This window comes from Cannabis sativa, chromosome 3, assembly GCF_029168945.1.
Source record: "Cannabis sativa cultivar Pink pepper isolate KNU-18-1 chromosome 3, ASM2916894v1, whole genome shotgun sequence".
NCBI lineage: Eukaryota > Viridiplantae > Streptophyta > Magnoliopsida > Rosales > Cannabaceae > Cannabis > Cannabis sativa.
In genome coordinates this window covers 49777777-49805603 of record NC_083603.1, presented here as the reverse complement: position 1 = coordinate 49805603, position 27827 = coordinate 49777777, and the positions used below count along the sequence as shown (strand labels likewise).

At 37.0% G+C, this 27827-nt stretch overlaps 2 protein-coding genes across 3 annotated transcripts; one reads left to right on the top strand and one right to left on the bottom strand.

Annotated features, from left to right (window-relative positions):
* Positions 1–1716: 1716 nt before the first annotated feature.
* LOC115710455 (uncharacterized) lies at positions 1717–3567 on the bottom strand. Its single transcript, XM_061112636.1, has 2 exons — positions 2697–3567; positions 1717–2345 (listed from the first exon to the last, which is right to left on the bottom strand). Exons 1-2 carry the CDS (start codon positions 3565–3567, stop codon positions 1717–1719), a joined length of 1500 nt encoding a protein of 499 aa, XP_060968619.1.
* A 20386-nt stretch (positions 3568–23953) lies between these two features.
* LOC115709636 (aldehyde dehydrogenase family 2 member B4, mitochondrial) lies at positions 23954–27607 on the top strand. Of its 2 annotated transcripts, none has more exons than XM_061112024.1 (12): positions 23954–24134; positions 24171–24266; positions 24693–24833; positions 24927–25069; positions 25243–25396; positions 25487–25716; positions 25955–26044; positions 26178–26351; positions 26440–26577; positions 26690–26827; positions 26942–27003; positions 27086–27607. In XM_061112024.1, exons 2-12 carry the CDS (start codon positions 24179–24181, stop codon positions 27357–27359), a joined length of 1632 nt encoding a protein of 543 aa, XP_060968007.1. In that variant the 5' UTR covers positions 23954–24134; positions 24171–24178; the 3' UTR covers positions 27360–27607. The 2 variants fall into 2 exon arrangements, with proteins under 2 accessions (XP_060968007.1, XP_060968006.1); XM_061112023.1 differs by having other exon boundaries at positions 23954–24138.
* The last annotated feature ends 220 nt before the right edge of the window (positions 27608–27827 follow it).

Sequence of the window (27827 nt, the reverse complement as noted above, 5' to 3'; positions counted from 1 at the left end):
TGAGAGGAGACAACAAAGGGATATTACCCTTTCCTTGAACTTTTAACCATTGATCAAGACTTGTTGTAGCAAATGAAACTACATCCTTCATAGTACGAACCCGATGCTTCCATATGAGATCGTTTCTAGCAGCCCGAATAGCCCAACACAACATTACAACTCTGCCCGTGGCCTCCCCAGAAACCAGCTGAAAAGTATCTGATAACCACATCCGAAGTGAGGTAGCGTCTCTGCTGGTGGCAGCCAAACCAGCATAATTCCAACAAGCCCAAGCAAAGTTACAAGACACAAAAAGATGGCATTCAGTCTCAGCAAAGATGCCACAAAATGGACAAAGGTTTTTCAGTTAACACCTTCTTAATACACAAATTAGATTTAGTAGCAAGACAATTTGAAACCGCCCTCCAAACAAGATCTTTGGCTTTGGGAGGCACTTTGAGAGACCACAAAATCTTCCATAGACCATTAGAAGGTGACAAATCTGGTGTGAACTTCTTGTTGTGCAACATGTTGTAAGCACTACGAACGGAGTAGAAACCATTCTTCTCATCAACCCAATACCACGAATCAACAACTGCCGAAGCATTTAGAGGTATACCAAGAATAAGAGCAGCGTCTTCAGGAGAGAAAAAGTCTCGCACAACGTCAACATCCCAGCTTCGATTATTAGGTTGAAAAAGGATGCTTACGGTGAAGTTTTCCAACCCCTGAACAACCGGGTTTGGAGTTGGTCTGTCAAGAATAGGGAGCCACGGGTCAGAGGTAATTTGCACCGTTAAACCCGTGCCAATCCTTTTCCTCAAACCAGATTTAACAATATCCTTTGCAGCATGGATACTACTCCAAATAAAACTAGGATTCGACCCAAGTTGAGCAGAAAGATAGTCTCCTTGCGGGTAGTATCTCGCTTTAAAAACTGCGCCAACCAAAGAGTCATGTCTAAACAACAATCTCCAACCTTGTTTGCCTAACATAGCAAGATTAAAGTCTCTCAAGCTTCGGAATCCCATGCCCCCATCAAGCTTATGCTTAGTCAATCTTTCCCAACTCATCCAAATGATACCACTTCCGTTACCGTTGGAGCTGTTTGATTTCCACCAAAAACTCGCCATCATTCGCTCAAGTTCGTTACAAGTGCCGATTGGGAAAAGGAAAACATTCATAGCGTATGAAGGGAGGGCTTGAACCACCAACTTAATAAGAACCTCTTTTCCTGCCCGAGAAAGAAATTTACCCACCCACCCATTGATTCTCTTCTTCATTTTCTCTTTAAGGAAGCCCAAGACAGCGTTTTTGTTGCGTCCAACAATACTAGGGAGCCCCAGATACATACTATCCACCCCTGCTTCTTGGATACGCATCATAGAACAAATACGATCCCTAGTAACCGTGGTGGTGTTGGAACTGAAGAATGTCGATGATTTGTGGAGATTAACCTTTTGACCCAATGCAGCCTCAAAAAGCTGAAGCAGAGAGAGAACATGATTGGCTTCATCCTCCGAGGCCTGGCAATAGATGTAACTATCATCTGCAAAGAGTAAATGAGAGATAGTAGGGGCACTCCTTGCCACTTTGCAACCGGTTAGCATCCTAGAGGACTCATAATGCCTTATCAGGGAAGAAAAGCCTTCCGCACATACAATAAATAAATACGGAGATAAAGGACATCCTTGACGAATACCTCTAGTAGGGGTGATCGGCCCCAACTTCTGGCCACTATTGGTACTGCACCGAATTAACACAGCTGAGAGTTAAACCAATCCATCGATCACTAAAACCCATCACTCGAAGAGTAGCCTCCAGGAAACCCCACTCAACACGATCATAGGCTTTACTCATATCGAGTTTAAGTGCCATATAACCCTTCCTACCATTGGTTTTTCTTTTCAGGTAGTGCATCACTTCAAAAGCCACCATGATGTTGTCCGAGATTAACCTTCCTGACACAAATGCGCTTTGAGTTTCCGAGATAGCGTAGTTCAAAACATTCTTCATTCTATTAGCAACAACCTTCGAAGTAATTTTGTAGAGAACATTACAAAGAGAAATCGGTCGAAGATCTCCCATCTGTGAAGGATTTTTCTTCTTTGGAATAAGGACAATATGTGTATCATTTATTGATTCCGGGAATTGACCCGAATTGAAAAACTCTCGAACAAAATGAATCACATCAGCCCTAACAATATTCCAATGCTTCTGGTAAAATGCTGGAGTCATACCATCGGGCCCTGGGGACTTGTCAGGATGCATTTGGAAAAGAGCATTCCTAACTTCTTCCTCAGAAACCATCTCCAAAAGAGCTTTATTCTGCTCACGGCTAACAGTAGGCCTTATACCTTCCAACACTGAACCCAAATTGATACTAGAGGAACGAAAAAGATCTTGGAAGTAACTTGTGATGACATTAGGCAAACCCGACTCCCAATTAACCCATACTCCATTGCTATCTTGAAGTTGGCTAATACAATTGCTCCTCTTTCTAGAATTAGCTATAGAATAAAAATACTTGCTATTCTTGTCACCGGAGTTGAGCCAATATTGTTTAGATCGTTGCTTCCAGAACACTTCTTTTTGAGCCAAAATTTCCGTCAACCTATTTCTCCCTTCCTTGTGTTGCTAGATTGATAAAGGATCTCTACCCCACTTAGAATTGCAAATTTATTTCTTACACTCATTTATTCTCTTACGAAAGTTACCAGTAATATCCCATACCCACCTTCCCAAAACTTCCCCACATCTCAAGATTTTTCCTTGAATACCGGTAATACCCGATTCCCCCCAACAACTCTCCACAATCTGCTCACAGAGGGGTTCGCGGAGCCATGCATTTTCAAAGCGAAAAGAGTGATGAGAGCTAGATGGAATGTTACCTTTGAAGACAAGAAAAATCGGGCAGTGATCGCTAGTTGAAATTTCCAAGTTGAGCAGAACCAATTGAGTGAACAAAGACATCCAATCGTGGGTCACTAGAGCTCGATCCAACCTTTCTTCAATCCACTCCCTGATGTCCCTTCCCTTCTCCCAGGTGTACGGGTAGCCGACAAGTGGTAAATCCACCAGATTACAATCGTCCAAAGCACCAAGGAAACCATCTATAAGGCGGTCAGGATATTTCCTTCCCCCTTTCTTCTCGAACTGGGACGCCAAGTTGTTCATGTCTCCCATGAGACACCAAGGGAGGCTGCTATCATGCTTGAGAGACCGAAAGAGATCCCAAGTACGATAACGAAGCTCTCTTTTAGGTTCTCCATAAACGCCGGTGAATCTCCAAGTTGAATACCCTATCATTTGTATCGTGGCATCAATATGAGAGAAAGAAAAGCCTTGAATTACAACCTCACTTGCATCCTTCCATAGCAAAGCTAAGCCACCACTATGTCCCCGAGCCTCTACCACAAAAGAACCTTCAAAACCCAAATGGGCTCTAATGCCCTCCATACTAGCCTTGTTACAAAGAGTTTCACAAAGAAATAAAACATTGGGCTTCTTTTGGAACACAAGGTCCAATAAGAATTGTTTGGCCCGCGGGTTCTCAAGCCCACGACAATTCCAGCTTAAGCAACTCATGGTTCGTGGTGGGCCTGGAAACCAGAACCCACCAAAGATCCATTTTTTGGAAGCCCCATAACATCTTGCTCCATGTTATCTCTTGTAATGACCGCTCTAGTATTGTGGATTAGAAAAGGCAATTAGCACTAATTTTTATTATTTTATTATTATTTGTGAATTAATTTATTTGTGGACCCCAATATTTAGAAGTAAATGTTAGAGTTATAATTTCTCAATTCCGGAGATTTTATTAAACTCTAGGGGTATTATTTAGCTTATATGTGAAATATGTTAATTTTGTAATTTTTGCTCGGCGACAACGGAAAATGCGATGGATGGCTAGATTAATCACATGGGTAATTTTAGAACCCTATTTTATAGTGGGGAATATTTTAGAGAAAATTAATTATCGGGTTTGAGCGGGGTTATGGAAATTGACCATTTTACCCCTAGTTTCAAAGAAATGCCTTAGTTTAAGTCTAAGGGCATTTTTGTCTTTTAAATTAATAAGTGATAGGTGGCTGCCCTAGGTTTGTGACACCTAATCTAATTAATTTCAGCCAAGGTTTAGTTAAGTTCATTTTCCCAATTTAGAAAATCAAAAGAAAAGAAATTAAAGAGAAAAACCAACCTAAGTATCTCTTTCTCTCTTCCTCTCTTTCGGCTGAGACAAATCAAGGGCAAGGGCAATCTTTTTCTTCCTAATTCTCTGTGATTGAGCTGGAAATTTAAGGAGAAGCAACCAAAGGTAACCCTAGAACATTGGTTTCATGTTTTTCTTTAAGTTTTACCTTAGTTTGAGCTTATGGTTTGGTGTTTTAATGGCTGTTATGGTTTGGGTTGATTAGGAGGTGAATTCTGGGTTTAGTTGGAATTGATTAAAGGTCATAGTAGCTAGTTTGGTTGGTTGATTTAGGTTTTGTGTTAATTTGAGCATAAAACCTTTAACTTTAAGCTTTAATGGCAAGTTGTTATTTACTGAGTTTTTCTGTGAAATACCGGGCCGGGTTTTATTGTGTATGCCTTGTTTAGGAGCTCTGGAGAGTTTGGTAAAGATTGGGCTTGATTTGAATCAAGGGGGAGAATTTTTTTGGGTTTCTGCAGATGAACCGGAATTCCGGTCGGGTGGTCTGTACCAACCTGGTCGACCGGTTGGTGACCCGAACCGGGATGCGGTTGGATCCGTGCACTTTGTTGGGGATTTTTCCGAACCCTAGTTTTGGCCAATTTTGGGTAATATAGGGTATTGCCATGAGGTTTAGTGATAGGGGAACATTTAGTTTCGGGTTTTAAGTCCGGAAAGTGATTTGGCGAGTCACTCATCCGTGTTATCATTCTTGTGATTAGGGCATCCATCTAGCACGTAAATTCCGTTCGGGTCGGCCAAAGACACTTGAATTCGGAAAACGGTAAGAACTGTGTATAATGTATGATGTGATTATACGAATGTGTGTATATGTGTTTATATATGCATGCTTAAAATATGTTAAACACTACCAGCACTTGTGTGAGTGTATTGGTACAGTGATTATTGTTAATTTGAGTACGATACAGTGATACCAACACAAGCATAGAAAATGCTAAGGTGTGTGGTACATCACTCAGTGATACTCAGTGATCGGGATAAACCCTACCAACACTCGTACAGCGAGGTACGTTGTGTATGTGGTATAGTGGTTGTACCCCGGTATTGAACGTTCATGCTTATTCTGTTAAGCTACGTAAATAGGTGTATGGGCGCCTATTTACGGGTCGGAAATTATATGGTATGTTATATGCATTTCTTACCGAGTCCGTCGACCCGCGCTTCGCTTCCATGTGTAGGTAAAGGAAAGGCGAAAGCTGAACAGGAGTGAACCTGAGCTCGGGTGAGATTGTACATGTCAAGCAGCGTGACCTGGAGTGTTCGGTCTCGGGACATCTGGGAGTTGTATTTTGAATGTCGCTGTGCGACCTGTAAATCCGTATATTTTGGAATATATGTTTAAAAGTAAAGTTTGTAAAGTTTTAAAAATCGGGATCCCGCACTTGTAAATATTTTATTAAATTACAAAGTTTAATGTTTAATGCAAAAGTTTTAATTTGACACGTTTTTCGAGAAATTTCTTTGATTAGCAAAGATCGCACAATTATTGAAAAAGCACTGTAGCGTGCCTTAGCATTAGGGCGTTACAATTTCGGTATCGTAGCCGCTGTGTTTGTCTACCGAAGCTTGCTATGACATGTACAATCTTCATCGAGAAAGCTCGGTTCACGGTTCGCAAGCCCGTACTTGTTTAGTATGTTAAATAAGTGTGATGTAAAAGCATGTTAGGAAGCATATTAGATTTAAATTAAATATATTTCTATAAAAAGAAAAGAAAGTGCGTTGCCTTATGCTATTAAGAGCGGTGTAAATTTTGATCGCCGTCTAACCTGCCTACCTTATGGATTCGCGTGGCTAAGTCCTATTAAATGGACGCCCCGCGAAATACAAGAAACCAGGGTGGCATGGTTGAGGCGGAGGCGGTCGGGGGGAATCCTCAAAATCCCGTGGTCGCGGCCGTGGCCGTGGTAGAGCTCGGGGTGGTCGCCACCGTAAATCCACCTCAAGCTCCTCCCGATTGGGAGCAAAGATTTGCCGAAATGCGGAAAGAATTCGTCGACAAGATGAAGAGATTCAAAGGCCGAGGCAGCAGGTCCTCCCGCCGTGCCTCCTCAACAAGTTCGAGCCGTTGCGGTTCCGGCAAGCCAGAACAACCCGTTGTTGGCAACCGTATGGAACCGTTGTACGAAAGATTTCGAAAACGAGGCACCTCCAAAGTGTTTCGGGAGGCTCGATGTGATGAAGGCCGAGCAATGGCTTTCGATGATTGAGCGTATTCTCAACTTTATGGGAGTGGTTGGAAATGATCGGGTGGCTCGCGCCACTTTCCAGCCTTCGGGAAGATGCCCTTGTGTGGTGGGAATTGATAACCCTCACACGGGACGTCACACCGATGACCCAGGAAGAATTCGGGGAGTTGTTCAACTCCAAGTATTACAATGAAGCGATCCGCGAGTGCAAAGCGGAAAGAGTTTATCGATCTAGTTCGTACCGAGGGTATGTCGACCACCGAGTATACAACGAAGTTTGATCGGTTGGCTAAATTGGCGCAGGGAATTGTGCCCACGGACTTCGGTAAGAAAGAAAAATATTTAGCGGGTTTGAGTGCAAAGATCGGCACGATCCGGTTATTACCACTACCGAAGCAACCACGTATGCGGATATGGTTGAGAAGGCTTTGAGAGCCGAGGGTGCGGTAAAGTTTCTTCGGGAGCCCCGGTGACTCCGAGTGTTGGTGGAACCCCCACCGTTCCTACTCCCGTTTATGGTAGGGATGGTGGTGACTCCACCATTGAGCGTAAAAGAAAGGTTGTTCCGGCTTTCCGGTGGCTCGGGGCAAAGCAAGCGGTTCCGTGGGAACCAAGGCGGAGGAGGACGCCTGTGGTTATTCTTATCCCGAGTGTCCAAGGTGCGAAACATCATCCGGGAGAGTGTAACCGGAAGACATGCTTCTTATGTGGCATGGTGGGGCATTTCAAGAAAGATTGCCCCCTGCAAAGAAAGAGGAGCCGAAAGCCGAGATGAAACCGCTCCTGCTCGTGTGTTTGCCATCACCCAAGCCGATGCCGCGGCCGGTCCTTCGTTGTGACAGTCGGCCTTCCCGTCAACAACTTGTTATTTACGGTATTATTTGACTCGGGAGCTACACGTTCTTATGTGGCTACAAGGGTGATTGATCTTTTGGGTAGGCCTTGTGACATTTTAGAAAGAGGGTTTGGAACCCTAATGCCTAGCGGGAATTGGTTATCTCTAATAGGCGCATTAGGTCTATGCCGATTAGGATCGAAGATAGGGAATTGAGTACCGATCTCATAGAATTGAAACTAACCGAGTTTGATATTATACGGGAATGGATTTCCTATCCAAATATTCGGCCGGTATAGATTGTAGGCGTAAAATGGTGACTTTTCGGCGGAAGGTGAAGATCCATTTGTTTATGTTGGATCGGTTCGTGGGTCTCGGATCCGGTTATTTCGTGTTGAGAGCTAGGGATTTACTATACAATGGTTGTGTAGGATTTCTAGCGGTAGTTTTTGACTCCAGCAGACACGAAACATTTGGGCTCGAGGTAGTCGGGTGGTGAAAGATTTTCTTGATGTGTTCCCCGAGGAATTGCCGGGATTGCCGCCACGGCGAGAGATTGATTTTGTAATTGATTTGGCACACCGGAGTCGAACCCGTCTCTAAAGCTCCATATAGGATGGCTCCGGCAGAACTCAAGGAGCTTAAGTTGCAACTTCGGGGATGCCGGATATTGGGTTTATTCGACCCGGTGTATCGCCCCGGGGAGCTCGGTTCTTTTTGTAAAGAAGAAAGATGGTTCCCTCGAATGTGTATTGATTATCGGGAACCGAATAAGTGACGGTTAAGAACAAGTACCCGTTGCCTAGGATCGATGATCCGTTCGATCGGCTTCGGGGAAAGACGGTGTTCTCGAAGATTGATTTACGGTCCGGTTATCATCAACTCGGGGTCGGGAGGAGGACATACCGAAGGCGCTTTTAGAACCGGATATGGGCACTATGAATTTTTAGTAATGTCATTCGGATTGACTAATGCTCCTGCGGCCTTTATGGATCTCATGAATAGGGTGTTCAAGGATTTCCTCGATAACTGCGTTATAGTGTTTATCGATGACATTCTTGTGTACTCTCAGTCAGAAGAGGAGCACGAGCATCATCTCCGAATGGTGTTACGACGACTTAGAGATCACAAGCCGTATGCCAAGTTCAAAAAGTGCGAATTACGGTTGTCCGAGGTATCCTTTTTGGGTCACATAGTTGGGAAAAATGGAATTATGGTTGATCCAAACAAGATAGAATCGGTGAAGAATTGGCCGAGGCCCAAGTACGTGACAGAATTCGAAGTTTTCTCGGGTTAGCGGGGTATTATCGACGTTTCGTCGAAGGATTTTCTAAGCTTTCTATGCCCCTAACCGAATTGTCTAAGAAAAATCGAGAGATTCGTGTGGTCGGATAAGTGTGAATCAAGCTTTCGGGAGTTGAAGCGGCGTTTGATAACGGCTCGGTGTTAGCTTTGCCATCGGATCAAGAGAAATTTGTTGTGTATTGTGATGCTTCCGGACGAGTGCAGGATGCGTTCGATGCAAGGCGACGAGTCATAGCTTATGCCTCTCGTCAATCGAAGGATTATGAGCGGCGTTATCCAACTCATGATTTAGAGCTCGCCGCCGTGGTTTTTGCTTTAAAAATTTGGCGACATTATCTTTACGGTGAGAAGTGTGAAATTTATACAGATCATAAAAGTCTCAAATACTTTTTCACCCAAAAAGATCTGAATATGAGGCAGAGAAGGTGGTTGGAGTTGGTTAAGGACTACGATTGTGAAATACTGTATCACCCGGAAAAGCCAATGTTGTGGCCGACGCTCCGAGCGAGAAAAGGTCCCGGTCAAGTGTGTACTACGGTTATGATAGCTCCTCAGCTAGCCTCGGAAATGGTTAGTGCAGGAATTGAATTCGTGGTCGGGAAACTACATAATTTAACACTCTAATCTGATCTGTTGGAAAGAATCAGAAAGGCGCAACTGGAAGATCCCGAGCTAGTTAAAGTTCGAGATGAGGTGGTGGCCGGTCGGCCTAGAGGTTTTTCAGTCTCGAACAGTGGAATGTTGTTATATAAGGCTCGAGTCTGTGTTCCTTGTGTGAATGAGCTTAAGAAAGAAATACTGGATGAAGCTCACACCACTCCATATTCATTGCATCCGGAACCACCAAGATGTATCGGGATTTGAAACCCTACTTCGGTGGTATGGGATGAAAAGAGATGTGGTGGACTACGTGTCCAAGTGTTTAACCCGCCACAGATTAAGGCCGAACATCGCAGGCGGCGGGATTATTGCAACCTTTAGTCCTTCCGGAATGGAAGTGGGAGGACATCACAATGGACTTCGTAACCGGTTTGCCTAGAACCACGGGGATGTATGATTACCGTTTGGGTTATCGTGGACGGATTCACAAAGTCGGCTCATTTCTTACCGGTGAAAGTTACATATTCGGTGGATCAATATGCCGAATTGTATGTGAAGGAGATAGTTCGTCTCCATGGAGCCCCTAAATCTATTGTATCGACGGGGATCCAAAGTTCACATCGAAGTTTTGGGTGAGTCTCCAGAAGGCTATGGGTACCAAGTTAAAGTTTAGTACAGCCTTTCACCCTCAGACTGATGGTCAGTCAGAAAGAACTATCCAGATTTTAGAAGACCTATTACGAGCCTGTGTCATGGACTTTGAGGGTTCATGGGTTAAGTACTTGCCACTAATTGAGTTCTCCTACAACAACAGCTACCAAAGTACAATAGGGATGGCTCCCTATGAGATGCTATATGGTAGAAAATGTCGTTCTCCTATTCATTGGGACGAGACCGGAGAAAGGAAGTACACGGGTCCCGAGTTAGTGCGAAGACCAACGAAGCTATTGATAAGATCAAGGCTCGGATGCTTGCTTCTCAAAGCAGGCAGAAAAATTATGCTGATCCGAAGCGCAGAGATGTCACATTTCAGGCAGGGGAACATGTTTTCCTGCGAGTTTCACCCATGAAGGGTATTCGGCGCTTCGGGAAGAAGGGTAAGTTAAGCCCTAGGTTCATTGGGCCATTTCAGATACTTGAGAAGGTCGGGCAGGTAGCGTATCGGCTAGCCTTACCACCAGCATTGTCAGCTGTTCATGACGTATTTCACATTTCTATGTTAAGGAAATACGTGTCAGACCCGACTCATGTCTTGAGTTATGAAGCCCTTGAACTTCAACCAGACTTATCTTATGAAGAGCAACCTGTTCAGATTTTGGATAGAAAAGAAAAAGTTCTTCGGAACAAGACTATTGACCTTTGGTTAAGGTGCTCGGAGGAATAGTAAAGTGGAAGAAGCCACACCGGGAGTTGGAGTCGGATATGAGGACTCAACATCCGTAGCTATTCAGGTTAGATTTCGGGGACGAAATCCTATTAACGGGGGGATAATTGTAATGACCGCTCTAGTATTGTGGATTAGAAAAGGCAATTAGCACTAATTTTTATTATTTTATTATTATTTGTGAATTAATTTATTTGTGGACCCCAATATTTAGAAGTAAATGTTAGAGTTATAATTTCTCAATTCCGGAGATTTTATTAAACTCTAGGGGTATTATTTAGCTTATATGTGAAATATGTTAATTTTGTAATTTTTGCTCGGCGACAACGGAAAATGCGATGGATGGCTAGATTAATCACATGGGTAATTTTAGAACCCTATTTTATAGTGGGGAATATTTTAGAGAAAATTAATTATCGGGTTTGAGCGGGGTTATGGAAATTGACCATTTTACCCCTAGTTTCAAAGAAATGCCTTAGTTTAAGTCTAAGGGCATTTTTGTCTTTTAAATTAATAAGTGATAGGTGGCTGCCCTAGGTTTGTGACACCTAATCTAATTAATTTCAGCCAAGGTTTAGTTAAGTTCATTTTCCCAATTTAGAAAATCAAAAGAAAAGAAATTAAAGAGAAAAACCAACCTAAGTATCTCTTTCTCTCTTCCTCTCTTTCGGCTGAGACAAATCAAGGGCAAGGGCAATCTTTTTCTTCCTAATTCTCTGTGATTGAGCTGGAAATTTAAGGAGAAGCAACCAAAGGTAACCCTAGAACATTGGTTTCATGTTTTTCTTTAAGTTTTACCTTAGTTTGAGCTTATGGTTTGGTGTTTTAATGGCTGTTATGGTTTGGGTTGATTAGGAGGTGAATTTCGGGTTTAGTTGGAATTGATTAAAGGTCATAGTAGCTAGTTTGGTTGGTTGATTTAGGTTTTGTGTTAATTTGAGCATAAAACCTTTAACTTTAAGCTTTAATGGCAAGTTGTTATTTACTGAGTTTTTCTGTGAAATACTGGCTGGGTTTTATTGTGTATGCCTTGTTTAGGAGCTCTGGAGAGTTTGGTAAAGATTGGGCTTGATTTGAATCAAGGGGGAGAATTTTTTGGGTTTACGAGATGAACCGGAATTCGGTTACGGGTGGTCTGTACCAACCGGTCGGCCAGGTTGGTGACCCGAACCGGGATGCGGTTGGATCCGGTCTCACTGTTGGGGATTTTTCCAACCCTAGTTTTGGCCAATTTTGGGTAATATAGGGTATTGCCATGAGGTTTAGTGATAGGGGAACATTTAGTTTCGGGTTTTAAGTCCCGGAAAGTGATTTGGCGAGTCACTCATCTGTGTTATCATTCTTGTGATTAGGGCATCCATCTAGCACGTAAATTCCGTTCAGGTCGGCCAGCACACTTGAATTCGGAAAACAGGTAAGAACTGTGTATAATGTATGATGTGATTATCTGAATGTGTGTATATGTGTTTATATATGCATGCTTAAAATATGTTAAACACTACCAGCACTTGTGTGAGTGTATTGGTACAGTGATTATTGTTAATTTGAGTACGATACAGTGATACCAACACAAGCATAGAAAATGCTAAGGTGTGTGGTACATCACTCAGTGATACTCAGTGATCGGGATAAACCCTACCAACACTCGTACAGCGAGGTACGTTGTGTATGTGGTATAGTGGTTGTACCCTGGTATTGAACGTTCATGCTTATCTGTTAAGCTCTGTAAATAGGTGTATGGGCGCCTATTTACAGGTCGGAAATTATATGTATGTTATATGCATTTCTTACTGAGTCTGTCGACTCACAGTTTCTGCTTCCATGTGTAGGTAAAGGAAAGGCGAAAGCTGAACAGGAGTGAACCTGAGCTCGGGTGAGATTGTACATGTCAAGCAGCGTGACCTGGAGTGTTCGGTCTCGGGACATCTGGGAGTTGTATTTTGAATGTCGCTGTGCGACCTGTAAATCCGTATATTTTGGAATATATGTTTAAAAGTAAAGTTTGTAAAGTTTTAAAAATCGGGATCCCGGCACTTGTAAATATTTTATTAAATTACAAAGTTTAATGTTTAATGCAAAAGTTTTAATTTGACACGTTTTTCGAGAAATTTCTTTGATTAGCAAAGATCGCACAATTATTGAAAAAGCACTGTAGCGTGCCTTAGCATTAGGGCGTTACATCTCTTGTACCAGAAAAATCATTTACCCGTGGTCCCACAAAACTTCCCAAATAAAATTATATATATATCTTTAGCCATGATAATATAAAGTAGGACAAAGATGAAACATGAGAGAGTGGATGTACAATTAAATTATTAATAAACTAGGTAATATAGTCGCTTCGCACAATTAATTTAATTTTTTTTAATATTATAATAAATAGTTACTTAAAATAAAATATAATTCTAATGTATAGTAAAATTATAAATATACTATTTTATTTCATATTATTATTAATAATTTTATTTATTAAAAACTAAATATACAATTTTAGTAATTATTATATGTAGTATTTTAAATTACTTTGTTAAAAGAAATTATTTTTATAAAAATAAATAAATAGGGTGGTGTAGAAAAAAATTACGGTGTTGCCCATCATGCATTATTTTCATATCTCGATCATTTAAAATTATTGTTATTATTGTATCTCACTTGTTGTATCATTGTATCTCACTTATTTTTACGTCACTCCATTATACTTTTTCTTTATATATTGATTTTTTAATTATGGCCTCTTTTATAGTAGTGAATAAAAAACTCACTATACATGTTATGTTATATAGTGTCATTATTCACGGCATTGTTAGTTTGTTTATTTACAACTTTAATAATTGGATAAATTTTATGTTTAGTCTAGCTGATAAAAGAAACAATAAAAATACAGAGGTTTTTCTTTTGAAAAACTTACACAAAATAATATTTTTGGTAAAATTTTAACATTTTGATGGTCAAATAATTTTATTTTATTTTTTACATTTTAATTATAATTTTGCGGCATGTGATAAAAATAACATGCAAAAAAAAAAGTAATATAAAAATAAGAGAAAAGCAACATACAAATAGCAAGAAAATAACGTGAAAAAACTTAATAGTGTATATTGTTATAGGATAGATTTTTCACCTAAAATAGCAAGTATAGTCTCATATTTAATTGACATGTAGACCTAGTTCCAATAGAAAAAGGATTACGAATCAAGGGTGTAAACCCTGATAGAATTTTTCTTGCATAATAAAAATATACAAGAAGGTGTGATCGAGATAGGGGTCAAGTCATACACTATGTGTCGTATAGTAAATAGAATAAAAGAGAAATTAGCACGACTGCGACATATATCGAATATATGCGATGACCTAGTGTTGTTAGTAAAAACCTATGTAAAAATTGCATATTTATGGCAATTGGTCCAAATGACTACTGTACGCAATAACTCATCATGGACCCCACGAATTTTGTGCTGTCAGTATGTGAATGCCCAATACGTGATTAGTATAATCACATGCATTCTATAATATGAAACATCAATAGCTTCTCGCATCAACCCGAAAGGGTTTATGTGTCTAGCGCAGATGGTCCAAATATCCAATACATGCGGTAACTCGAGTGAACCCACAAGTTTGCATATTACCAAGAATACGAACTGTCAATGTGTGATTAAAGTAGCCGCACCTGTTTGAGTATTAAATAAGAACAATTGAAATTATTCTTACATTTATTTCATAAATATTTTTCATTTCAATTAAGTGTAACTAATGTTGTAACGATCATAACTGGTAGGTTATGTAACTAAATGATCACTTTACTTCTATATAAAAAAGTGATCTGATACGAATAAACGATCATAATTTATCTTTTTAAAGTGGACTAAGCAGACCAAGTTCTAGCTAAACAACTATAATTTTTTTGTGTCTTTTATATACTTGTTTACATTCTATTACTAACTATTTTACTTTGAGTGTTAGCCAATCTATGTGAATACTCGCAGTTCAGCTTGTGAATGTTCTGGTATAGCTTAAATTCTCATAGTTTTAGGTGTTGTTTATTTTCTTCTGACAACATTTGGCACTAGAAGAAGAGTGCTTCAGTAATATTCTATGACTTTAGAGGAAGATCACAATGGCTACGAACCAAAATTAGAATGTTAACAGTAACATCAACATTAATGAAATCACTGTCAATGGAGGGGCTACTAATATTTGTCCACCAATGGCAGAGCTTCAGGTTTGAACTCAACTTTTGATATCACTTTTGGTGGAGTTGGCCGAACTAACATTGTAATAACTTAAAAATGAGATATGAATATGAATTAGCAATCTTAATTAACACAATTAAATATTAATGTGAGATTATATTATTATATAATTAATTATGTATCATTGTATGTGAATATTGAGTTTAAGTCTCCATTTATTTGTATAGGGGATTTTTTGTAATTTTGACCTAATGAGGGTAAAAGTGTAATTTTATTATACTATGTGCTAATAGACTACATTATTATAGTGTATTTGTTTTGAGGTATTACATGTAATTTTTGACAAGTTAGTGCGGTGTAGTCACAATCTAGTATTTTGGTTTAGACAGAGTTCGGGGTCCAAATATGTGAAATTATGTAGTATGGATAATTATAAATATATGTGATTATATATTCTCCATAAAATAATAATTACACCCTATTATTAAATAAATACTTAAATAATTTTTAAAAGTTACTCATATTTTTTTAAAAAAAAAAATTCCTTACATTATTTTATATTAATTTTAATACTTATTTTAATTTTATTTTTATATTTTTTTTCTAAATCATGTATATATATATATATTTTATTTTTTCTAAGAAATTTTTTTATAATTTTATAATTTAATTTTTTGGTCATAATATTTAAAATATGATTTATTTTAATTTGATAGGTATATTTTTTAAGAATATGAATTGGAAGAAGAAAGTTAAAAAAGACTTAGTACTATTAAAAATATAAACTTTATATAAAATAAAAATTATTAAATTAAGGTATCTTTATAGATTTTTGGGTGTAAATAAAATTTTCCTTATATTTATGTGGTTGTGTTATAATGTGAATGACTTTTATGCCTTTAGTCTCTATTGATGCTGATTTGTGGTCATTTGACCACATTTTATAAAGTGATAAAGATGAGCTTTAGTGGATAAGTAGCATTCATAACCATCATGACTCCTTCCGTTCAGACCTCTAATCCGTGATCTTTTTTGTTGCAGAGTATAATCTGTTGGAAATTATTTTACCAGGATCTTAGATCTACTCACAAGTATATTGATTAACACCCTAAATATGAACTTCTAAAACGATTATGAAATAAACACATATAAAGTATGAGAAACCTTACATTGGGTGCAGCGAAATAATATGACTCCTTCCGTTCAGATCTCTAACCCTTGTATCCTTTCTGTCGCAGAGTATTATCAAGATCTGAACCTGGATCTCTTTCTCTCCTTCTTTAGTGCTGAAACTCCTTCTTGTTGAAAGTCTTTCTTCACGATCTTCCTCACTATGATTGAGGTATCACTTGCTGTGTGTGGGCACTACTCTAATCGCTAAGTGGTTCGAAATTTCAAGGAAGAAGAGAGAGAGAGAAGTGGTGGCTAGGGTTTAGAAAGAGAAGGCTCAGGTTTTTCTCTGAATGAAAAGTGTAAGTTTAAGTGTAAATTTTCTGAAGCCTTCACTATCTATTTATAGCATTCCACTAGGGTTAGGTTTGAATTATTTAGCATTAAAATAATGAAAATATCAGATGATAAAGCCTATTAAAGTGGTCGGTCATGGCTATATGGATTTGGGCCTCACTTTTTGCAATTTTGCAGTTTTATCATTTCTGCATCTCATTTTCTCAAAAACGCCAATTTTCAAATTCAACCATTTAAATGCCAATTCTAACTATTTAATAACTATAAATAATTATTAAATAATATTGTCATTTATCATATTTATTAATTGAACCATACAAAGTATCATAATTAACAAATATGTCCCTAAAACTCTTCCTTTACAAATTCGCCCTTACTTAGTGAAAAATTCACAAATAGACATAGTCTAATTTGAGAATTATAATTGATTAATCAAAACCAATTAAATGAGTCTTACAAGCAATATTATCTCAACTAGTGGGGGGACCATGGGTCTATATAACCGAGCTTCCAATAAGCAGATCAAAAATTTATAACCTAAATTCACTGACTTATTAATTCTTCGTTGAATCCACGCATAGAACTTAGAATTGCACTCTCAGTATATAGAATGCTCTATATGTTCCACCATATAGACACATCATTAGTTATCCATTGTTATAATCCTAATTTGATCAATGATCCTCTATATGAATGATATACACTGTAAAGGGATTAGATTACCGTTACACCCTACAATGTATTTTATCCTTAAAACACTTAACCCCGTATAAATGATATTTCAGCTTATGTGAAATGAGTACTCCACCATTTATTTTTGTTTGGTCAAGCTCTAAGGAGATCATCCTTTACTTACTATTCGCCAGATAGAAGCTATAGATTCCATGTTTATGTTAGCACTCCCACTCAATTGCACTACCGTGTTCCCAAAATGTACGTATCACCCTGACCTAAAAGTAGGCTTAACTAACAAATCAAAGAACACGAATAACCTCTTGAGATTGAGTCTAATCATAACAGGATTAAGATCATTTGATCTAGGATCAACTAGGCGATATTGACTTGAACAGATATTACGGTATGTTTAATAAATCTAAGTCAAAGTTCAATATCGGTCCCTTCCGATGCATACTCCATGCATCCAACCTGAGCTTTACTTTAACCAATGCTCTGGAAAGAACATAACATTTCTCCAAATGCAAGTAAACTCTGTTGTAGATTATCATATCAGTAAAACCCTGTGTCTGATAAATCTAGGAAACTTTATTCACATAGTCATGTTTACTTTCCAAAGGGTTGACAACACAATAAACAGGATCAAGTATGTGAAAAGGGTTTCAGATGAATTTATAAATCAAATAGACAAGCAATTGATAAGGTGAACCGAAACATACACAAATGAATGAAAAATACTTCTGTTTCTTTATTGATGTTGAATAAAATGGATTTCATTGAAATGAAATTTTATTTAGGGCATAAAACCCAACATAATCAAGATATGAACTTGGATTCTCCTTCTGATGACAATTGGACTACATAGTCTTTCTCACTATGTTGGGTATTGCTTTAAAATGTGTGGGAAGTTCTCAACACTAAGGAGCACAATTTTTGATGAAAAAATTCAAGAGAAAATAGCCTCTGCATTTTTGAAAATTAAAGAGAAGAAGAAGTGAGCTTTTTAGGGTTTTCTATCTTAGAAAAAATCATAATCAATCAAAGCTTTCTTCTCTTTCTATTTATAGGCTTCACTTACGGTTAAGTTTAGATGAGATGGGCTTAAAATAAAGACTTGGGTTGAATCAACTCTTAGGACGGAATTGCATATGGGCTTTAGAGTTAGCCTTATGCCACTTTATTTTTTTAAATGAAACAATATGTCTTTTCTTATTTTACCATTTATCTCTTACAATTATTTAAACACCAATTTTATTTTAATAATTATTAATAATTATCAAATAAAATACAATTTAAATATATTTATTAATTAGACCCACAAAGTGTCTTAACTAACAAATAAATCTTTATTTCTCTTTTCTTCTTAATTATGCCATTCCTTAGTAAAATTCATAAATAAGACAGTCATTATTTAGAATCCTATTTGATTAAATAAATCAATTAACTGAGACTACAAAACAATATTATCCCAGTTAGTGCGGAGACCATGGGCCTATGAAACCAAGCTCCCAATAAGTAGTTCTAGAATTTATCGAGTAAATTCTCTATCTTATTAATTCCTCCTGACTCCACTATAGATTCAAAATTGCACTCTTGATTATTAACCAAGAATAGATACACTATAAATTATCTATTGTTTCAATCTAAAGAATCAAATATTCTTTATAGATGATTTACATCGTGTATGGACAAATTTACTGTTTTACCCTTCAATGTATTTTATCATTAAAACACTTAGCTACTTGTAAATGATATTTCAGTAAACTAATATACTTATTGAAATGAGCGCTCTATCATTTATTGCATTAATCCAAGCTTTAAGAAAACTATCATTTCACTTCTCATAGAAGTTATAGATTCTATATCTATAATCATGTGACAGTCAGTAGTCCCGTGATCCGTAAGGGGAAATATCAGGTAAGCTGTGCAATCCCACATCGCCTGGGGAAGATCAAGTGTGATGATTCTGAGCCTATGTAGGTATGGGACTACACAATTGAAGAGGGCTTAAATTGATTGATTGGTATTACCTATATCAACAAGGTGCATCTTGTTTTTCGGTAGCCCATCTCGAAAGGACTCCACAGTTAAGCGTGCTTGGCCTGGAGCAATTTCAAGGATGGGTGACCTCCTGGGAAGTTTTCCCATGATGCGTGTGAGTGAGGACAAAGCACGCTGAAAACACTCGTGTTGATCTGTAGGGTCAGTCATCAATCCAGAAAGCAGCTAGAGTGATGTACTCGTGTATAAGAGCCATTATTCCGTGAGTGTAAGGACCCAACGGAGGCTTGAAGCGGGGACGTTACAACTGGTATCAGAGCCTTGACCCAGCTGAAAGTGTGGTCGACGAGGACGTCGGACCCCGTAAGGGGGGGTGATTGTGACAGTCAGTAGTCCCGTGATCCGTAAGGGGAAATATCGGGTAGGCTGTGCAATCCCACATCGCCTGGGGAAGATCGAGTGTGATGATTCTGAGGCTATGTAGGTATGAGACTACACAATTGAAGAGGGCTTAAATGGATTGATTGGTACTACCTATATCAATAAGGTGCATCTTGTTTTTCGGTAGCTCATCTCGAAAGAACTCCACAGTTAAGCGTGCTTGGCCTGGAGCAATTTCAAGGATAGGTGACCTCCTAGGAAGTTTTCCCAGGATGCGTGTGAGTGAGGACAAAGCACGCTGAAAACACTCGTGTTGATCTGTAGGGTCAGTCATCAATCCAGAAAGCAGCTAGAGTGATGTACTCGTGTATAAGAGCCATTATTCCGTGGGTGTAAGGACCCAACGGAGGCTTGAAGCAGGGACGTTACAAATCAACACTCTCACTTAATTGAACTACCGAGTTCTCAAGACGTAAGTATTGGACCGATCCTATTAGTCTGCTGTAATAAACAAGTCAGAGAACCCATATAGTACAATTAAGATAGAACTTAACCATCACAGGATTAAGATCAACTAAGTGGCATTGACTTTAAAAAAATATGATGGTAAGTTTATGATATCTTTTCTACTGTCAATATCGGTCTAGTCCGATGTATAGCCGATACATCCCATGCTAGTTTACTTTTCTAATACCCTAGAAAAAACATTATACTTATACAATTATAAGTAAACCACATCGATGATTATCACGTTAGTGTAAATCTAGTGCATTGATAAATCATGAGACTAAATAGTTTAAAGCATATAATTATAATTACATTCCACTGAGATGACATCACTGTAATTGTAAATAATTATATGTTCGGTATTTAATAGAACTTATATATTAAACCTATAATCATGTATAAAACATGTGAACAAAGCATATGACTAGGTCACGGTATGATTTCTGATCCTTATTGAAAATAAATAAGATTACATTGAAATTGGATTTTATTAAGGACATAAAATGACAATAGTCAGGAGACTGATCCCCATCCTTAAAATCCAAGTATTCTCCTTGAGTAAATTCCTAAGAACCTCCCAAAACCATAACAGCCTTAAGGTGATCCGCGTGAATAGAAGACTGAGATCCCTTTGTTGTAGTGTCGATAACTTGGAGGGTTACCCTGAAGAGGTTTTGAAGGGGCTCGGGGAAGAACCCCATTAACAGTGGTTGGCTCTCAGAGAAGCTGAAATTTTGGTGCAGAATCAATAGCCAGCCAAGTCCCATATGCTTTTTCCATATTCCTAGCTGCGTCTTGATATAATTCCTCTGGGTCATTACAATTTTTACTTTCGCAACCCACTTTATCGCATCAAAAACACACATATATATATGGGAGGTGATTACATCGAAAGGGGAGCTAGATTTTACCGTCCTTTGCCAGGAATAAGAGGTCTTGTAAAATTTTGGAATGAATGGAGCTCATAACTTTGAAGTGAAAATAGCCGTTGGCTGCCATTTTAGGAACATCCAAATCTTGAACAGAGATGACACTACCAGTGAGCCCTGCAAGTCATATTATATTGTTCTTCATCATGGATGGGATATGGAGATGAAGAACACGACCTTCCAGAGGAAAGAATTGCAATTCTGCTTCCCAATTAAAAAAAATGTGGTCTATTTGTGCAAGAATCAAGAAGCCATGCTGCAACACCCATGTCATTTTCACCAGCACTCAATCTAGGTGGGTCAGATTGTTGAAAGACAGAGTAAGAAAGAGACTAGAATCAATTTTTCCCTTAAATTTGAAATCCCAATCTTTCTCAATTAAATTCCGAATACGACACAGGGGATTCTTTAGGAAGGATTTACAGTGCTCTTGCTGAGTGCACAACTGGCCAAGGAAGCATAGCTTGCCCTCCGATTTCGAGCTAGACTCGTCTATTTCCCAGCCCTTTTTGTCATTAACGTTTAAATGCTTTGTACGCTCCAAAAGATCCTCCATCGTACCAGCTCTCGAAGAGTAATACTAGAAAGGCTCTTCGTTGAAATGAGAATGTAACCCACCCATGGGAGAAGGCAACCAACATTGGACAAGCAGGAAATTCAACATGAAAGGAAAGGGTCGAGAACCCTAGTAGAGCGACAAAACCTGACAAACTATAAAGGGATTATTTCACAAATACACAAAAATAACAAAAATAATTACAAAAATACTGTTTCACGGAATTTTAAACATTTTTACGATTTTTTGATTTTAATTACAAAAAATACGATCTTTTTATGTTGTACTCTTGTTGATTTTTTGTCATTTGTATGTTATTTTTTATTGTTGTTTTGATGTTATTTAGATGTTACTTTTATGTAGTTTTTTTGTTATTTTTGTATTGTTTCCATAATAAACCGTAAAAATGTAAAAAAAATTCTTTAAACGTAAAAATATAATTTTTTTTTTTTTAAATAGTGCCTTATGTAATTATCCCAACTATAAACACTACTATTTAATTAGTCCAATAAGGAAAGTGTTATTTATTATTTAGGTTAGGTAAAATGTAATTTTAATCTTTCCAGGCTGTCTTATTATTATTTTGAAGATCAACTAATCAATTTTCATTAGTAATAATTTGACAAAGAATCATGTTAAAGTTTTGACTTTTATAATGAGGATGACATGAGTATGATCTATCATATTTTTTATTATACATTTAGGATCGCTTTTTAGTATGTTGTTGTTGTAAAATTTAAGAGCACTATAAATTAGTGCTTTGAGATTAACAATTTTTTATAATAATTATTAAATAAAATATATAAAACTCTATGAATAATTAAAAAATTTATGAGATTCTTAAATATTAATAGTGTCTTTGAAGAAGCTGGACAAATCTATCTTCCATCTTTTATTCCGCATGTGGTATGGAATTACAATAACTAGTTTTAAAATGAATGTTTGAAAGTGGTGGTCCTTGCAAATCTTATTTTATTTATTTATTTTTGAAGGAGCATTATTTTATTTTTCTTAATAAGGTGGAAATTTGAGAATTTTTAAAAATAGTTTTTTGTATTTTATTTAATTTTAGGGCTTAAATTTTTTAATTATAAAAATATTCTTATAAAATTTTAAGATTATAAAAATATACTTAGTTCAACAAAAAATAAAAAAAGACAACTTAAAATCAACCCTACGACAATTATAAATCAACTGTAAATCAATAAAAAAATATCATGACAACTATAAATAAATTATACAACAACTAAAAAATAGTTTATTATTTTTACTAAAGAAATATTTTTATAAATAAAAAAAAAATAAAGAGTAAAAATAAATTTTCGGTGATGCATTTTTGTAAATTTTTTTTAAAAAATTTTCGTTAAATTTTTCTTGGAGGTAAGAAAAGAAAAATTGCTCCAAACTTTTATAAAAAAGGAAAGAAAACCAAGAAAGAAAGAGCTAAATTTGGTTGGCATGCACACATGAGAAGGGCGTGTATAGTATTCCTCATCCACCTGGCACCTACTGCTCTTTCTTTGGTTGGCTCAAATACGTATGGATTTTCTTTTTATCCATTTTCTCTTATTAAAGTTCGAAATTGGGAACAAACCATTCCACATTATTACTGATTACTACAGTTATGTTTGGAAAATTAAATTAAATTTGATTGGATAGAATCCAGTGATTTTATAGTGTGATTTCATTATGAAATTAGAAATAGAAAATAAACATTATCTCACAAAAAAAAGAAAATATTGGAAAATCTAATCCAATCAATTTACATAATCCATATCCAGTATTTTTCCATTTATTTATATGACTAACTATCAACTCATTTACTTTTGACAAATTTTCAAAAATACACCAGAATTAAAAATAAAATTGAAAACACAAAATCTTACAAATATACCGATTTTATCAAATTTTAATAAACTTACATATATGTAAATACCTTTACAAATTTGTAAATATATATATTTTTAAATGCTTGCAAATAATATATTACCAAATCTCAATATATTATATTTAGGCTAATTAAAATTTTTACTATCTAAATTTTGGCATGTACCAAATCATGCTTCTTGAACTTTTGAGACCGTTAAAAAATATCTTTGAACTATTGAAATTGTTAGATATAAAGACTTCTGTCCAATTTCATTCAATTTTACTAATATGACAATTGTCCATATACTAAATCCCACTCATTGAACTTTAATATTTACTAAATCATGTCCCCAATCTTTCAAAAGTACAAAATTATGCCTCCTAAATTTCATTCACATCAGATTTTGTTTAGTAAAATTAGATAAAAGTTCTTAAATCTAATAATCTCAATAGTTGTGGAGAATTTTTAATAACCTGAAAAGTTCATGAAGCATGATTTAGTACATGTCAAAGTTCGTGAGGTAAAAATCGAAATTAGTCTTATATTTATAATTAATTAGTTGTATATGAATGGATTTCAAATGGTTGTGGTGCTAGTGTAACTAGTGTTTCCTTCATCTTCATAACGTTTGATACTTTTCTCTTTATGGAAGGTTGAGCGTAAAATAAATTGGAGATTATTATAGATAAGTTATGTGGTCAAAATCTACTAATACCCTCTAAGATAACGCTCCCTAAATTATATCATAAATATATAATATTAAATATATAAAGGCTGCATTAATTTTAGATTATTATAAATGGGAATAGTGGGGTCAAGCCATGCATTTCTTCCACTTGTTGGACAAAATTGAAAACGTACAAAAGAACACTCACAGGAATGTAAAGAGAGATAGATAGATAGATATGAGTGAGTTATAATAGGAAAAACTGTTTCTTTTTCCTTTTTCATTTCATTTCTTTTGTTATATAAGAACAGGGGACTCTGTTCTTTTTCTCTACCCAAAGGGATAAGAGTTTTGAGTTTCCAGCTTTATCTCTCTCTCTCTCTCTCTCTCTCTCTCTCTCTCTCTCTCTCTCTCTCTCTGTAAAGCCATGGCTGCTCGGAGGCTTTCCTCAGTGCTTTCTCGCTCTCTCTCCCTTTCTCCTGCTTTGGGATCCTCTTCTTTTCTTCGTTCTCTTGGTAAAATATATCTCACCTTTTGTCACCTTTCATTTTTTGGCGTCTGTTGTGTGATAATGATTGCTTGATAATGAAAAGTGGTTCTTTTAAATCCGTTCCTTTTCATTTGGTTTTTTCTGAATCAGTTTTTTTTTCTTGATTTCTAAATCACACACATACTTATGTCATTGATCAAGCTATTGAGTTGTTGCAGTAGATTTTGATTTTATCTTGTTATTAAATTTGTTCATGCCAAAAGTTTTTCTCCTTGTTTCATTTTAAATCAGAGTTTTCTCTGCAACTAAACAAAGATTTGTGTTGGATAATTAGACTGATCCACAAATACAAACAAGGGACAATAATAGATTATATCCAGTTCGATATGCAGAGAAAACCATTAACTTTATTTACTGATAATTTTTCTTATAATCAAAATGTGATCTTCAGCTTCAGGAAGCTCTGTCAGTGGAAACAGCTGTACTAGCAGGTACAGTACATCAGCCGCCGTTGAAGAATTAATCACTCCACCTATTGAAGTTACTTATACTAAGAACCTTATTAATGGGCACTTTGTAGATGCAGCCTCAGGTCTGTATTTTCATCTTTTTTTTTTTATTATTATTTATCTCAAAACTGAAATTGTTTAGATCATTGTGAGCTGATTTTGTGAACTGGAATCAGGCAAAACATTCCCAACATATGACCCTCGTAGTGGAGAAGTGTTGGCTCATGTTGCAGAGGGTGATGCAGAAGACATAGATCGAGCTGTGGCTGCTGCGCGCAAGGCTTTTGATGAGGGACCATGGCCAAAGATGACTGCTTATGTAATTTCTTTCTTTCATTTTTTTAAGTATCCAGTAAGCTCTACATGACAATACTATGTGCTCTTTCTGTTATGGCTTTTTTGTTTCTGAAGTTACCAAATGAATGATTTCATTTCATAACCCCCCATGTTGATTTTAAAGCTGCATTTTCACCAAATGCTTGGAACTTTCAGGAAAGATCACGGGTTCTGCTGCGCTTTGCCGATTTAGTTGAGAAGCATAATGATGAAATCTCAGCACTTGAGTCATGGAATAATGGGAAGCCTTTTGAACAGGCTGCAAAGGCCGAGGTACCAATGCTGGCGCGCTTGTTTCGCTACTATGCTGGTAAGACTACTTCAAGAGTGAATTTGGACTGTCCCTTGGTTCTTTTTGCTTCATTTCCAATGATTCTATTTCCTGATATTTTTTTTCCAGGTTGGGCGGACAAAATCCATGGACTAACTGTTCCAGCCGATGGGAATTATCATGTTCAAACGTTGCACGAGCCAATCGGTGTTGCAGGGCAGATTATTCCATGGAATTTTCCTCTTCTCATGTTTGCTTGGAAGGTTGGACCTGCTCTAGCTTGTGGAAACACTATTGTCCTAAAGACTGCTGAGCAAACACCTTTAACTGCTCTTTATGTGGGAAGGTTACTTCTAGAGGTAGGCTTTAGTTGAACCCTTTCATCCCTTTGTTAGAAGATAAAATTGATTAATACGAACTATATATAACTGATTTACAGTCTTTAACCATGTTAACCTTCAATGTTGGTATTCTCATGACTGACATGAAGAGGATTATGTAGATTTCTTTTGTCAATACTACTGAATTTGTTTTGGATTTCATACTAATTATAAGTTTTGGTTTTATGTGTACTAATTTCTTGTCACATTGTTATAGGCTGGCCTTCCACCTGGTGTTTTGAACATAGTTTCTGGCTTTGGCCCAACTGCTGGTGCTGCTCTTGCAAGCCATATGGATGTTGACAAGGTATTTTAAAGAGAGCACACATAACAATGACATGCCTATGCTAAGCTTAGAAAACACTTCTCTGGCCACTAAAATATGAGTGTCTTTCAAAGAAAGTTAACCTTCTCAAAACCCCTATTACTTCCAATTTCAGCTAGCTTTCACAGGATCAACAAATACTGGGAAAATTGTTCTTGAACTAGCCGCAAGAAGTAATCTAAAGCCGGTGACATTAGAGCTTGGAGGGAAATCACCTTTCATAGTATGTGAGGATGCAGACATTGACCATGCTGTGGAGCTTGCTCATTTTGCTTTGTTCTTTAATCAGGTTTGTTCTATTGTTTCTCTACGAGGCTGATTCACTTGAATCTCATTATGTTCATGTCAATAATTAACCAATACCGGCTTCATTCCAGGGCCAATGTTGTTGTGCTGGGTCTCGTACTTTCGTCCATGAAAGTGTCTATGATGAATTTACAGAGAAAGCAAAGGCACGAGCCTTGAATCGTATTGTTGGTGATCCTTTCAAGAAGGGTGTGGAACAAGGGCCTCAGGTACTCTTCCCTATCACTCTTGATAATTTGAAGTAGCTCTAAACAAGGATTTTCAGTTAAATTGGAGTAACACACTAATTCTTCTTCCTCCTAATCTTGTGAAACTTCCCAGATAGACTCTGAACAGTTTAAGAAAATCTTGAAGTACATAAAATCTGGTGTTGAAAGCAATGCTACCCTTGAATGTGGAGGTGAGAGATTTGGCTCCAAAGGGTACTTCATCCAACCCACTGTTTTTTCTAATGTTCAGGTATGCTTTGTCCATAATAACAGCTTCAACCAAGTTCAACACATGTGCCAAGAAAAAACAACATCAATTTGAGTTTGTTATTATACTTCATTTTTTTTTTTCCCGAACAATCAGGATGATATGTTGATAGCCCAAGAGGAGATCTTTGGACCAGTTCAAACGATCTTGAAATTCAAGTAAGTTAAGAAACATTACAAGTCAATTTCAGAAACAAAAGCTTCTTTGGATTTCCTCTAAGTATACTTTGTTCAACCCCAGGGAGATTGATGAAGTAATTAGAAGAGCTAATGCAAGCAAATATGGATTAGCGGCTGGAGTTTTCACCAAGAACATAGACACTGCAAACACCCTCACAAGGGCGCTGAGAGCTGGAACAGTGTGGGTGAACTGCTTTGATGTTTTCGACGCTGCAATTCCTTTCGGGGGGTACAAAATGAGCGGTATAGGCAGGGAAAAAGGTATCTACAGCCTTAGCAACTACTTGCAGGTGAAAGCTGTTGTTACAGCTTTGAAGAAACCAGCATGGTTGTGAAAAAGATTCTCAGCTTAACTAGTCTTATATATAATTTATATATGTATGTCTCTATCTTTTGGTTTTGAATAATGAGACTACAAATGTAAATCTCTGGTTGTTCCAAAGGAAAGAAGTTGAGCCATTCTCTATGGAATTTAGAACATTGTTTGGTTGGTGCTGAGATTTTGGCAGAGGTTTTTATGGTTGTAACTTTGTGTCTGAATTCTGAATCTAATGCAATGCTTTACATATTAATAGATTTAAAAGACATGAAATCAGAAGTAGCTAAACAAGATCTTTCCTAGAATTCCTTTAAAACTGTGGAATCATTATTATATTTTAAGGTGCTGAACAAATTATTAGGGGCGTGTTTAGAAAATCACATATTTGTGTGCAATTAGAAGTAATTACATAATTTAGTATGTTTGTCTGATTATATAATTACACTCTAAGCATCTTTAATGGAGATGCAAAAAAAGTGATACA